General features: G+C 41.4%; 1 protein-coding gene across 1 annotated transcript; it reads right to left on the reverse strand.

Moving 5' to 3' along the window:
* Positions 1-627: 627 nt before the first annotated feature.
* LOC143645083 (lysine-specific demethylase 4D-like) lies at positions 628-2,505 on the reverse strand. The gene has a single exon (XM_077114705.1). It carries the CDS (start codon positions 2,503-2,505, stop codon positions 628-630), a length of 1,878 nt encoding a protein of 625 aa, XP_076970820.1.
* Between the last annotated feature and the right edge of the window lie 13,173 nt (positions 2,506-15,678).

The raw sequence follows: 15,678 nt of genomic DNA on the forward strand, positions 1-15,678 counted from the left end.
TTTAATAAACATCATTTTATAAAACATTGTGAGGCCAGTATTGCCTGACAGACTCAATGGGTCAAAAAGTCTGATGGGCAGTGGCATGAGGGGTGGCCTGGGAGGCTTATCAGAGCTGCAGCCAGGGTAGTGACTCAGAGGTCCAGATGCAACTTGGGGATAAAAGAATGGACTCAGATTCTCAGCATTATCCAGTATTGATCCATATTATTTCAGGGGCTAGAGACATACAGGGGAGATATCCTAAGGGTAACCTCAGAAACAAGCAATGCACATGGCACTGATCCCAGGTTATGCTAGAGATCAGAAGCATATCAGTTCCTGAGAATCTCAGTGTCTGAGATTTCCTAAGAAATATTACAACATCCTATGGCAGCCTTAGGGGTGGGAAGGTCCACCTCATTGGCTCCCGGGAGCCCTGGTTATCCGAGTAGAAGAAAGTCTCGGCTTCCTCGGAAATGTGCCAGTTCTCTGAGGTAAAAGAGTCTCCGCTGAAGGGAGTTGCAGCACAGAATGGAGCTTCCTTCGGAGCTCCTGAAGTTTCTGGAGTTTGGCATCAACTTCAATAGCCACAGGTTCAAAGAACATTCATTGGCGGCAGATACATCCCAGGACTCACAGGGGCAGCTATGTGAAGCTCTGGCCCAGAAGATCACATTCTAGGTCCCAGGAACTTGTAGCATCCTCGTCTGGGACTAGGATCAGAGACGTGTAACAGTGGTCCATGGCCACAGCCACAGCCAGATTCACAGGGGCCTTGCAGTCTCCAGCAGAAAACCCGGGGAACTGTCTCAGAGGCACAATGCCGTTGGGAGGAGTCAGCCGGACAATGTTAGGAAGATTCACGGTGATGGTGTCCAGGGATAGCAGGCACTGGCCAGGATGCATTGGTGAATCACGATTCAGCGGGGGCCCTAAGGGTTGAAGATCAGGGGCACAGCAGCACCCCGAAGCCTTAGCAGGGTGCCGAATTCCAGGACTTTGGGGACCAGCATTTTCCATCCAGGATACATCCTCAACCTGGGGCTGAGCATTTCGGGCGAGGACTGTGCGCTCTGTGCCATCCAAAAGGCGTCTCTTGGTGGGAGGCTGAAGGGTCGATTCCGGGTTCGCAAGCTCCCGAGGCCGTCGACCACGACGCCGTCTGCCAGCTGAGGGGTGGAGCTGCGGGGCGCTCGAGCCCGGCTGCGGCGGCGGCGGCGGCGGCGGCAGAGCCCGGCCGGGCTCGGAGCAGATGCCGGCGGCGGCAGCGGCCCGGGGCTTGGTGGCGGCGCGGCGGCCGGCCGCAGAGGGGCGCGGGAGCGCAGAGTGCACGCGGGGTCGGCCGCGGGTCCCACCGCTCGCAGCCGGAGGCCGAGGCGGGCGCGGGGCGCGGCGGGGCGGGAGGTGCCTCAAGCCCTGCGCCGCTCGTGGGGGCTCTCGGACCTCCCTCCGCGTGGTCAGCACCTGGCCGGCCGGCGCCGTGGGCTGCCTGTGGTCCAAGCCAGCCCGGTCTTGCCCCTGTTTCCACAGCTCGTAGCGCTCGGGTTGCAGAATGCGCACGAAGGCGTCCATGGAAAAGGAGACCCCCGCCTCCCCGCACGTGCACCGCGAGGCCACTTTGCCGTAGTCGATCCAGCGCGGGGTGGCAAAATTGATCGCCTCGGCACAGTTGAAGCCGTGATTGAAGCCGGCGTGGTAGCCGTAGGGAAACGTCACCATGAACTCTCCAGCCTCCTGAGTGATCCGTCTGAAGGGAATGCCGTTGTCCTTGAGCACAGTGGGCGAGATGAGAGCCACCTTGTGCCGCAGGAAGGCCGCACATCCCAGGGAACTGCCCGGGAAAAGCTCCCTGGCCAGGCCTTCCAGGCGCCGGCCGTGTTCCGGGGGCACTACGTACCAAGTTTTGGGCTCCCCGAAGTGCAGGTAGTTGATGCTGTAAAGGTCCATGTCCTCCGTGTGCCAAGCGAAGGTGGTCTTCCACATGCCAAAGTACAGGTAGGGTGTGTTGACGCCTTCGATGACCACTCCACATTCCTGCTCCAGCAGGTCCTGAATCGTTCCCAGGTTTCCAAGGTTCCACTGTGCAGTGGTTTCGTCAAATAAGGAGCCGCTGATGTCAGCCCCATAAATCGGTGAATCATAGAGGCGGTTTTTCCAATATTTTCGCTCCAGATCTTCAAAATCCACGTGTGGTGGAGTCCGGTATTTTTCACTGTTTGCCAAGTGGCGATACTCCCCCACGGTCATGGCTTTCTTTTTTTTATGGTATTGAGTAAACACACCTGCTCGTCCAGAGGCCACCTGCTGGAGGGGAGCGGCTATTAAGATGTCGCTGATATCATCGTAGGTCTGCCTGGCTTTCCATTCTTTGGGTGGAATTACCTTAGCCAGGCCTGCTCGGTGCGCACCTTGGGATTCCATGTAAGCAATGTATTTGTTGAAATCTTTAAATTCATCCGTGGTTGGACAGAATGTCATGATTGTATAGCTTGGGTTCTGAGTACCAGACTTCTCAGATTTCATGGTGGCAGTTGAATAAGCAGGAGATTTTTAAGTTCTTAGGTATGTTCTGGATACCTTAGAAATTGGGGAAGTAATTTCTTTTCTTTTTTTCTTTCTTTCTGTCTGTCTCTTCTGCTTCGTTTAATGCATTGGCTTATCTCTGAAGCAGTAATGGAGACCTGCACCTGTACACAAATGATATGCTTGAGATTTTTATATGAAAAAAAAATTTTTAACGCAACCCCAGAGGTCTCAGGAAAAGGTAGTTTAAAAATATAGCTCTTTAGATAAGAACAAAGCTAATCAGGTCAAGATTAAGGTAATTTGAGGCACAGGGGTAAGGAAGACATTGTCTATATTTTAGAACCTCACTAACTCTTTGAGACCAAAGGAAGAAAGTTTTATTTTGTCCAGAACCTAAATTTTCTGTAGCACATAATTTAACTCAACCTATCTGGGTAGCTCATTTAAACAATCAAAACACAGGGAGCCCAGAATAAGAATGAGGGCCTTTAATCACGTATAGCTTAATGTAATGCCTGGATATATCCTAGAATATATTAAGCAGATAATCAAAAAATATTGGCAAAGTCCCTTGATGGATCGGAGGAAAACTATGGAACTATTAAACTTTACCACTGGGGAAACCCCTGATACTGTGTCAAACATTAGGGACACCCAAATTAATAGGCCAAGCCCTCGACCTTGAGGCTTACTCTTGTGAAGCTTACATATGTAACGGAGAAGCTTAGCCTACCTATAGGTATGCCTAAGAGTTACTTCTGGAGGACCTCTTTTGTGGCTCAAACATGGCCTTTCTCTCCCTAAGCCCAACTCTGTGAGTGAAATCATTGCCCTCCCTGCTATGTGGGACATGACATCCAGGGGTGAAAGTCCCCCTGCCGGGGTGGGAGATGACTCCCAGGGATGAGTCTGGTCTGGCACTGTGGGATCAACAATGCCATCCTGTCAAAAAGGGGGGAAAAGAAGTGGAACAAATAAGGTATCAGTGGCTGAGAGAGTTCAAATTGAGTCAAGAAGCTCCTCTGGAGGTCACTCTTATGCAAGCCTCAGTTAGACATTGCTACCTATCATAACTTGCCAACTCCCCACCAAAACCATTCCAACCAATCCTAAAGAACACCTAGGGCAATATTTAAGATTCTACAAAGGTTCCATGCACTAAGATAACTTTCCAGAAACCTACAAGCTCCAGATGGGTCCCTGGATGTGATAAGTTCTGAGACCTAGAGGGGCCAGCCTCTCCAGAATATCAGCTAATTCCGTCTCCTTACCCCATATTATTGACAGTCCCTTCCAACATGAAAAAATTAGAATCGGTATAGCCCAAATACTCCTAAAAAGTGGGATAGAAAGATGAAAGGTGATGGTGGAGTTATACAGAGAAGATAGGGTTTAACAAATGAGTTTGATCACTAAATTGTTATATTGATATTTCTTTTAGTATCTAGTATCTTAGAGCAGCTAGAAGTAAAAACCTAAAATTGTGGAATCGTAACCCATACCAAACTCTGAAATCTGTTCTACAATTGATTGTTGTGCCGTGCTTTGAAATTTAATGCCTTTTTTGTATATATGTTATTTCTCACAAAAAAGAGGGGAAAAGCCGATTGTGAAGATAAAAAAGAAAAATACTTATTCCTTCTAGCCTCTGATGTTCTGGAGCAGCTAGAAGGAAAAATCTGGGTTGATGGTATGGTAACGCATGACAAACTCTAGGATCTGTCCTGTAACTTCTTGTTGAAGAGTGCTTTGAAAAGAATTGCTTTTTGTATTTCTTTGCTTTGAATATATATTATACGATTTAAAAAGTTAAAAAAAATACGCTCTAGGAAGTCAAAGAAATAACATCCCAATGTATAATTTTCCACCCTAAATAAACATAAAACTAAAGCAAACTTCTTTAAACTTATAGTAGGAAACTAACACTCTTGCTCACAAACAAAAATGCCAGAAAATGATGGGGACCTACCTTCCTCATAAAATCCTGATTCCACATGAAGACGCTTCAGGATGTGGAAAGACGGTTTCCTCTCAGAAGGAATGAAGCCCTGTGCCCTGCTGATCCTGGCTTTATACCTGGGCAAAATGTAATCAGTGACTGCCTAATGTAATCACCTGGTTAGGTCCTGATTAGCCATCTCACTTTTTCTGAGATGGGATTTTAAAACCAACATAAAACAAAGCAACCGAAGACTTTGGAAATAAGGGGGGGTGGGGGAAAGGTGTTAATAAGAAAACTATGTGTGGGAGGCAGATGTTAATGGGGATGCTCGGTATTAGCTGCTCAGTTTTTTTCTGTGCATCTGAAGTCCTTCTAAAAAAATGAAGTCGATCAATAAAAAAAATGAAATAAATAAATAATGAATAAAAAAGAAGTGATGCAAATAAAGCATATAAGAAATGAACAGTTTTAGAAATCCCATCAACATTTTCAAAACAGTCTATAAACAAGGCTATAAAACAGTGCAACACAATATAAACCAAAGGATTCAATAAACCAATTCATGCTCTTAATTTTTTTTCATGCTCTTAATTTTTTAAAGCAGAAAGCAGTTTATCTAAACTCTTTAAAATGATGAAATATAACATGTTTACAGAAAATGCCTAAAGCGTTTTAGAATTTAACAAATAACTGTAGAGGGAACAGAAATGTAATCATCACCCAGGTCAGAAAATGAAACATTACCAGCAGACCCCTATCCCTAACTTCAGCATAAACTAAAGTTTTGCTCATTTTTGAAAATTTTATATATATAAGTGGAATCATAGTTTATGTATTCCTTTGTATTTTCCATCATTTCTGTTGTTCCCTATGGCTGTATTAAGTTCTGTTTCATTTCTACAATGTATTCAATTTTATAAATGTTTTCTATCAGTGGACGTTTGGGTTGTTTACACTTTTGACCTCTTACAAACAAGTTGTTCTGAACATACTCAGACATATAAAAGGGAGCATATGTGCGCTCATATCTTTAGTGTATATATCTAAGAATGGATCTCCTGAGGCATTGAATATGTGAATTCTAGTTTTACTCCATCAAATTGGTTTTTAATAGTTTCTATCAATTTACAGAATCAGCAGCTTTTTATTAGGGTGCTTGTTGCTCTTCACCTTTACAAATTTTTGGTGATTTCGCTTTAGTCAATCAGCTAGGAATGTACTAGCATCTCGTTATGATTTGCATTTCCCTGAGCAATTTTTTTCATGTTTGTTGGTTATTTTCATTCTCATTCATGAACTGCCTATTCAATTATTTTGTCCATTTTTCTATTGTGTCATCTGTCTTTGTAGTTTTCCTTATATATCCTGGCTTTTAATGATTTGTTGATATGAGTTACATAATATCTGTTCCTATTCCTTGACTCGTCTTTTCATTCCCATTTTCATATCGTCAGACAAACAGACATCCTCCTTTATCTCTAATAACAAAAATATTATTAAACTAGCTGAGCGACAGGGTGATTATCAAATACCAGGTGCTATTGAAAGTACTCTACATAATGACTCGTTTAATCTTCATAATGACTATAAGGTAAATCTTATTATTAGAACTGTTTTTCACATGAGGAAACTGAATCACAGACATTAAATAACTTGCTCAAGGTCTCAGAACTAGTAAGTGGTGGAGTCAGTTATTTTAATCAAGAATTTCCAAGATGATTCTTTAAAAGAAGAATAAGAAGAGGTGACTTACCTCTCTTGCTCACTACCCTCAATGCCCTCGCTATCAATCTGTGGTATTTGAATCGAAGTAGACAAATATATCTATATACAGACTATAGAGACCAGACACAGATACTTGTTGTGCTGGTTTGAAAGGCTGTATGTCCCCTAGAAAAGCCATGTTTTAATCTAAATCCCATTTCGTAAAGGCAGATTAATCCCTATTCAATACTATATGTTTGAATCTGTAACTAGATCATCTCCCTGGAGATGTAACCCAATCAAGAGTAGTTGTTAAACTGGATTGGGGAAATGAATCTCCACCGTTTGGGTGGGTCTTGATTAGTTTCTGAAATCCTGTAAAAGGGGGAACGTTTTGGACAAAAAGCGATTCAGAGAGCAGAGCAGAATGACATAGCCATGAGAAGCAAAGTCTACCAGCCAGCGACCTTTGGAGATGAAGAAGGAAAATGCCCCCTGGGGAGCTTCATGACACAGGAAGCCAGGAGAAGAAGCTACCAGATGAGGCCGTGTTCACCATGTGCCCTTCCAGATGAGAGAGAAACTGTGACTGTGTTCGCCATGTGCTCATCCACTTGAAAGAGAAACCCTGAACTTCTTTGGCCTTCTTGAACCGAGGTATCTTTCCCTGGATGCCTTTGAGTGGACATTTCTATAGACTTGTTTTAACTGGGACATTTTCTCAGCCTTAGAAGTGTAAGCTAGCAACTTATTAAATTCCCCCTTTTAAAAACCATTCTGTTTCTGGTATATTGCATTATGGCAACTAGCAAACTAGAACAGATTTTGGTACCGAGGGTGGGGTGCTATTGCAGTTTGCAAACACCAAACATGTTGGAACAGTTTTTTAAATGGATAAGGGGAAGATTTTGGAGGTATTGTGAGGCGCTTGATAGAGAAGGCCTAGAATGCTTTGAAGAGACTCAGGAGAAATGTGGACTCTAGAGCTACCTGTGACGAAGCTCTAGACAGAAATGAGGCATGTATTATTTCAGACTGGAAGGAAAGTGAGCCTTGTTTTAAAATTGCAGATAATCTGGCAAAATTGATTAGCCGCTTGGCTGGAAGGCAGATTTTAAAAGCCATGAACTTGGATATTTAGCAGAAGAGATCTCCAAATTAAATGTGGAAAGTGCAGCCTGGTTTCTCCTTGCAGCTTATAGTGAAATGTGACAGGAAAGAGATAAGCTGAAAACTGAACTCTTGGGTAAGAAGAAACCAGAAATTGAAGTTCTGGAAAATTCTGGGCCTCCAGAAAGGAAGACGCCAGAGAATAGTGCCCTGTGTGAGGACGTAACCAAATGTGGAACCAGCCAGCCATTTCGTAGAAAGCCAGGATTGGACATGGAGTTATCCAGGAAGGATTTGTGGAAATTCCTTATGTCTTATGGGCATGATCCAACACTACTGCATAGAAAGCCAACAAGAGTGCTGTGGGATTTGTATAAACAGAACCACGGCCAGTCTGGACTCGGGGACTCAGAGAAGGGACACATTGGAGGAAAAATAAGTTCAGAGGCAAAACCATGGAGGCTAGGGTCTGAAGTTAAGAAGCCTCAGGCCAGGAGAGCGGACCCACCCAAGCCTGCAGGGAGGGTGAGTTTGCCCCAAAGGCAGAGGGTGGGCCTTCCACTTCATTGCAGTGGAAGAGTCATGTTGCTTCAGGCTTGGAGAGGGTGAAGCACATTCCTTGGGGTTTGGGGAGAGCCTGGCTGCCACCACATGGAGGGGTTGAGCGTGTGCCCCGGGATGGCAGAGAGCCCAGGTGCAGCCCCGATGCTTGGAGAGGGCGGAGTCGAGAAAAAGGTGGTCTCCCCAATGTCCCCCAAGATTGCGTTCGGAGAGAGGCAGGCTTCTGGGTAGTCCTTTGGAAAGGGTGGAACTGCCACTTTCTAAAGCCCCGAGGACAAATGACTCTCAGGCTTTGAAATCTAATGGTCTTTGCCTAGCAGGTTTTCAAAACTGTATGGGTCTGGTGACCCCTGTGTTCCTTCCTCCCTATAAAAATGGGTATATGTATTCTATGACTGTTCCTCCTTTGTATGTTGGCAGAAAATATTTTGTTTTGAGTTTTTATAGGTGCAGAGACAGAGGAGAACTTTGCCTTAGAACAGACCATGCCTGTAACTAACTTTGATACAGTCTCTAACTTTGTATTTCATTTGTATTGCTACTGAAATGGTTTAAGGTTCTCTGATATTGTTATGGAATGAGTGTATTTTGTATATGGGGAAAACATGTCTTTTTTAGGGTCCAGAAGGTGGAATGTGCTGGTTTGAAAGGATGTATGTCCCTTAGAAAAGCCATGTTTTAATCCAAATCCCATTTCATAAAGACAGAATAATCCCTATTCAATACTGTGTGTTTGAATCTGTAATTAGATCATCTTCCTGGAGATGTGATTTAATCAAGAGTGGTTGTTAAACTGGATTGGGGAAATTAGTCTCCATCCATTTGAGTGGGTCTTGATTAGCTTCTGAAGTCCTGTAAAAGAGGGAATATTTTGGACAAAAAGCGATTCAGAGAGAGCAGAGCAGAACGACATAGCCACGAGACGCAAAGTCTACCAGCCAGCGACCTTTGGAGATGAAGAAGGAAAATGCCTCCCAGGGAGCTTCATGACACAGGAAGCCAGGAGAAGAAGCTAGCAGATGATGCCGTGTTTGCCAAGTGCCCTTCCAGATGAGAGAAAAACTCTGACTGTGTTCACTATGTGCCCTTCCACTTGAGAGAGAAACCCTGAACTTCACTGGCCTTCTTGAACCAAGGTTTCTTTCCCTGGATGCCTTTGATTGGACATTTCTATAGACTTGTTTTCACTGGGACATTTTCTCAGCCTTAGAAGTGTAACCTAGAAACTTATTAAATTCCCCTTTTTAAAAGCCATTCTGTTTCTGGTATATTGCATTATGGCAGCTAGCAGACTGTTATACATGAAAGTCTAAAGATAACAGTGATGGCATATGAAATCTGTGGGGAGAAAGAAACTATTCATATGTGGTACTGGCCTTGACTCTGGGGTGTTTTTTGGATAAAAATTTTAAGATAGAGCATGACCTTACAACACTTACATAAATTTGAGACCAAATAAAGTCATGAAGATAAAAAGAAACAGAACTTTAAGACTAGTACAGAAAAATTGCAGAATATCTTTGTGAACTCGGGGTAGGAAAAAAAATATCTGCAAGAAGAACCAAAAGCAAACACAATGATGGAAATGTCTGATACATTTAAGTGATTCCCATGTAATGACAACGTCAAAAAGTTTTTTAAAAAGTTACAGGCTAGGAAAAGATTTTTATCATACATAAATAGATGGAGAACTAGTGTCCTGAATATCACAAAACTTCTGAAGATCAATTTAAAAAAACATCTATCCAAAAGAAGTTGGTAAAGCCTTAGAACAGGCAATTTCACAAAATAGGAAGCCCAGATGGTCAATGAATATGACAAGGTCACTAGTAACTAGTGCAAAAGAATGATACCATTTTTCACCCATTTGGATTAGAAAAAATGAAAAGATCTGACAATATCAAAAGAGGACTGAAATATGGGGTAACCAGAACTCTTCCAAACTGCTGATGGAGATGAAAATTGGAGACCAATCTGGTTATTCCTGGAAAAGCTGAAAATGAACATTAATACAACCTAGCAATTCCACTGCTATCCACAATGCTTATCAACACAGCATTATTTGAACTAACAAAGACGTGAAAATAATCTAAATGTCCATCAGCAGGAGAATGGATAAAATGAAAAGTTAAACAGATCTAGTTGATTTTGTTGGGCTAATCAGATCTATAGACAGCATTGTGTTCAAATATTTCTCTGTATTCTTATAATACTTATTTTCTGTTTCTTTTAATAATTCTAATGGGTATGAAGTAGTATCTTATGGTTTTTATTTGCATTTCCCTAATGGCTAAGGATACTGAGTCTCTTTTCATGTATTTATTGACTGTGTGTATATCTTCTGTGAAGAAATGTCTATTCAAGTCCTTTGCCCATTTTTAAGTTGGGTCGTTTGTCTTATTGTGGTTGAGTTGTAGGCATGCTTTCTATATTCTGGATATTAAACCCTTATCAGATGTATGATTTCTAGACATATTCTTCCATTGTGTAGGTTTTTTCACTGTCTTGGTAATGTCCCTTGAAAGTTTTTAATTTTGATGAAGTCCAATTTCCCTATTTTTTCTTTTGTGGCTCATACTTTTGCTGTAGTGTCCTAGAATCCATTGTCTAATAAAAGTTGCTAAAGATATTTTCCTTGTTTTCTTCTAAAAGTTTTGTATTTTTAGCTCTTATATTTTGGTTCTTGATCCATTTTGAGTTAATTTTTATATATGGTGTGAGGTAGGGGTCCACCTTCATTTTTTTTGCATATGGATATCCAGTTTTCCCAGCACCATTTGTTGAAGAGACTATTATTTCACCATTGAGTGGATTTGGCGTCCTTGTCAAAAATCAATTGGCTATATATGTGAGGGTTTATTTCTGAACTTTCAATTCTATTCCACTCATCTATATGTCTGTCTTTGCAACATTGCCATACTATCTTGATTACTGTAGCTATGTAATAAATTTGGAAGTCAGAAAGTGTGAATCCTCCTAGTAATTCTTTTTTTTTCAAGATGGTTTTATTGGGATAAATAAAACCCAATAAAATAATGGGGCCCCTTGCCCTTCTGTTTTAATTTGACAACTGGATTTTTCAATTCTGCAATGAAGGCTGTTGAAATTTTGATTAGGATTATGCTAAATCTGTAAATTGCTTTGGATGTACTCTTAATGAAAATGTCTTCCAATCCATGAGAATGGAATATCTTCCCATTTATTTAGGTCTTCTTTAATTTCTTTTAACAATGATTTGTAGTTTTCTGGGTACAAGTCCTTTACATCCTTGGCTAAATTTATTCCTAGATATGTGATTCATTGAGTTGCTATTGTAAATGGAATTGTTTTCTTGATTTTCTTTCCAGATGTTCATTGCTGGTGTATAGAAAAGCCACTGAATTGTGTGTTTATCTTGTATTACACCACTTTACTGAATTCATTAGCTCTAGTAGCTTTCTTGTAGATTCTTCAGGATTTCCTAAATATAGGATCATGTCATCTGTGAATAGAGGTTGTTTTATTTGTTTCTTATCAATTTGGAGGCCTTTTATGCTTTTTTCTTGCCTCCAGTACAGTGCTGAATAGTATTGGTGACAGCAGGCATCCTTGTCTTGTTTCTGATATTAAAGAAAAAGCTTTCAGTCCTTCACCATTCAGTATGATGTGAGCTGTGGGCTTTTCATATATGCTCTTTATCATGTTGAGGAAGTTTCCTTCTATTCCTAGTTTTCTGAGTGCTTTTATCCAGAAAGGGTGCTATATTTCGACATATGCCTTTTCTGTGTCAACTGAGTGATCATGCTTTTTTTCCCACTTCATTCTATGAATGTGGTGTATTACATTGATTGATTTTCTTATGTTGAACCACACTTGCCTTCCTGTGCTAAGTCCCACTTGGCCATAGTATAATCCTTTTAATATGCTGCCAGTTTCATTTTTGCTAGTATTTGTTGTGGATTTTTGCATCTATATTCATAAGGGGTATTAGTCTGCAATTATTGGTGGGTGTGATCTCAAGGAAATTGTATTTCTGAAATAGGGTGGAAACCTAGAATAGTGTTGCAGGTTGTTTTCCCTAGGAAGTAGATTCTAAGAGTTCATCACACAAGATGTTTATAAATCATACCCCTGGGATCCACATCTGTGGAAAGGAGGGGAAGAAAGCAGGCTTGAGCAGAGGGATAAGTCAAGCTATGGTGCAGTCCCAAGGGCAGGGCACTCTAGAGGTAGAATGGACCTACAAAGTTGTCCTGAATTGAGCAGAGATGGCTAGTCCTTTATATTACAATGTTAAATCTGTCATTGAATGTGGCCACACGGGGAAGAGGCATGACCTTGGGTGAGACAGCTCTCTGTAGCTGAAGGGGCTAACAGCTGAAGGCTGTCTGTCTAGTACATTCCCATCAACTGGAGCAATAAGATCTTTGTTTGCTGGTTTGTTTTCCATTTGTAGGCACTGGGAATTGAACCCGGGTCTCTGGCATGGCAAGCAAAAACTCTCCCACTGAGCCACTGTTGCACCGCCCAGCAATAAGACCTTAATTGAAGGACAAAACCCCTCAAAATTTTAGCTACTTATTGTATAAAAGTTTATTCCTTGCTCATGCAATATCTACTGTGGGATGTGGCCTCTCTCTCTAAGCCAACTTGGCAGGTGAACTCACTGCCCTCACCCCTACATGGGGCATGACTCCCAGGGGTATAAATTTCCCTGGCAACGTGGGACCTGACTCCCGGGGATGAGCCAGGACCTAGTATCATGAGAATGAGAAAGTCTTCTTGACCAAAAGGGGAAAGAGAGAAATGAGACAAAATAAATTCTCAGTGGCTGAGAGATGTCAGAGTCAAGAGTTTATCTCTGAGGTTATTCAAACACATTATATAGATATCCCTTTTTAGTTTATGGTGTATTGGACTGGATACAGGGGAGTACCTGAAACTGTTGAACTGCATTCCAGTAGCCTTGATTCTTGAAGAAGACACATAACTATATAGCTTTTACAGTGTGACTCTGTGAATGTGAAAACCTTGTGTCTGATGCTTCTTTTATCCAGGGTATGGACAGATAAGTAAAAGAACTATGGATAAAAAATAAATAAATAGGGGGAGATAAAGGGTAAAATTTGCATAGGTTGAAATACTGTGGGTCAGTGAGAAGGAGGGGAAGGGTTATGGGATGTATGAGTTCTTTTTTCTTCTTTTTCTTTTTTTGGAGTGATGCAAATGTTCTAAAAATGATCATGAAGAAGAATACACAAGTATGTGATGAAATTGCCAGCCATTGATTGTATATCGTTGGGCTGTGTGTGGGTATTTCTCAATAAAAATATTTAAAAATAATAATTTTAAAAGATCTACTGTGGGTTGAGTTGTTCTCTAGAGTTGCTCATTTCCAAGTGAACCCAGTCCTTCCATCTTGTGGTTCCACCATCTCAACATGTGTTACAGGATCATGGTGGCAGGGAAGGAGAAATGATGGGAAACTCATTGTAACTGCCTCTGTGAACAACTTAATCTCTAAAATATATATGTGTGACACAGCAAAAAATGAAATACAGTTGGAAGCTATGGTGTTCATTTCTATTACTGCTTATTTGGCCATAGTGAATATTTGTGATTTGCCATCTCCACTGCTTTAGCCTCAGTTGATTTTTCAATACATATGGCTCTTTACAAAGTGTGCTGACTTCATGTTCAGTCCTGAGGGATCTGAGCCCTTGTTCTGACTGCCTACTGAAGTATGGTGGACATTATTAATGCTCACCACATCCAGTTCTCCTATCCTTCTTGGATCCAAGAGAAGAATTCCAAGCTTCCCTTACAGTTCAGTGAGGCCAAGAAATTAGTTTCAGCCAAAGGGCTGCAAGTGAAAAATGACCTTGCTTCTTATTGATAGACTGACTGATGGTAAAATTCTAGGATGAAAAATCAACTTCCTTCACACTTTCTATATCACTCCATTTTTCTGTTGTAGCTATTGAAAAGAAAGATGACTTCGTTATTCCTAAACCTTTACATGTAAACTAATTTTGTTCTCTTTGGAAGTTTCTAGAGATTTCTCTTGATCCCCAGCATTCTGAATTGTCATGATGACAGGCTGTGGTGGGGACACTTTTTCAATCATGCTTTGTCCTTTCAGTCTGAGGACTCATGCTCATTATGAGCATTTTTCTTTCATGATTTCCTATTATCGCTTTCTGTTTTTCTATTCGTCAGTTGTTGGACCTCCTGGATTCACTATTTTCTTATCTTTCTTCTACTTTATTTTAAAACTCTTTCTTCTGTTCTGCTTTATGGGAAATATTTTTGGCTTGCTCTTTCAATATTTCTATTGATTTTTAAATTTTTATTATCATAGTTTTAATTTCTGAGAGGTCTTTCCTCTACCTTGATTTTTTTTTACACCCATCTAATCTGGTCTCATGAGTGTAATATCTTATTTTCACAAATATGCTTAGTTTCAAATTCTTTTGCTACCTACATTGTCTCAGTCTCCTCTGAGTCCCATTTTTCTTTCTTTTTGTTTGCTCTTATTTTTATCTTTCATATTGCAGGTGTCATCAAATCCATTCTTAATTAAGGGAAAGGACAAAAAGCTGATGGGAAGCTCTGTCTGCACTGCAGGGTGATCTGGTCTGGTATTCAGTCAGATTTTCATCAGGCAACCAGCAAAACCCCTTCAAAGCTCCTGCTAGAGAAAAACTTCCTGCCTATTGAGGTTCTAGAGCTGAGCAGAAGGCGACTACAGGATTTCACCATTCAGTATCACCCTTAATCCCATTTTCAATCATGCATCTCACACTCATACTCCATTGTGCCTGGAGTCCCTGAGTACAGAGGCCACTCAGGTTCAATTTTCCCCAGAATAAATGTCCATCTCCTATTACATTAGGAAAGATAAATTTGCCTAGCTGCATGTCATAGGGATGAAGACATGGGTTTTTGCTTCTCTTCATTAGGAACTTCAAACAAGTCCTAAGTTTTTATTACCTCTGCCTTCAATATTACACAGTACTTCTAATTCCAGAGCATTTCTGAGATTTGTGGTGGGGTGAGAGTAGGCTTGCTTCTCTGAAGTATTTCCTTTGTATCCAAATTATCAGCTTCTAACTCCAAAAAAAATATGCTGAGTCTGTCCATTTCTATGCATTTGCAACGCTACCACCTTAGTCTAAATAATCATCAACTTTCACCTGTATTTTTAGATGCTTTAACTACTGCCCATTCCCAGTCCCCCTTGTTCTCCACAGAACTAGGTGGTTTATTTAAATATGTAAATCATATTAGTGTTTTAATCTGTTAGTGTTTAATTTCCAAAAGCCTTCTCATTTCAAGTTGAATCAAGGTCAAATGCTTAACCAGATCTGGCCTCTGCTTGCATCTTTCCTCCTTCCTCTCTATGCCCCAAACACAAGTGAGCTTCTTTTTCTACTCCTGGGAAAACAAAACCAATTCCCACACTGAGTTCATAGCACATGCTGTTTCCAAGGTCTGCTCTGGACTTTCCTTTCTTGTCAATCAGCCTTTACAAAAGTCTCCTGCTCTGGAAAGCCTTCTCTAACCACTTAACCTAGGCCAGCTGCTGCCCATCCTGCTATATCACTTCAGCTTACTTGAATTTCTTCACAAGGCATATTACTATTGAAAGTGTAGCTGAAATAATGAATTAAAACGTGACCTATACAGCTTTGAAAAAGCAGTGGAGACTTGGAGAGTTTGAAGGTGGTCTGAAGGTGGCACTCTTCCATAAACTAGCGCATCCATCTGGCAATTTACTGGCCCTTTGTGCCCAGCCCAGATTAGTACCTGGCTGACTGCACCAAGTCATCTGGCAAGGTGTGACTGCAAACCAATCACCCCACCCAGCCAGC

Source organism: Tamandua tetradactyla, chromosome 8, assembly GCF_023851605.1.
Source record: "Tamandua tetradactyla isolate mTamTet1 chromosome 8, mTamTet1.pri, whole genome shotgun sequence".
Lineage (NCBI taxonomy): Eukaryota > Metazoa > Chordata > Mammalia > Pilosa > Myrmecophagidae > Tamandua > Tamandua tetradactyla.

Bases quoted from the DNA above. Each gene is read 5' to 3' on its own strand.
- LOC143645083 (XM_077114705.1), bottom strand. From the start codon at position 2,505: ATGAAATCTGAGAAGTCTGGTACTCAGAACCCAAGCTATACAATCATG.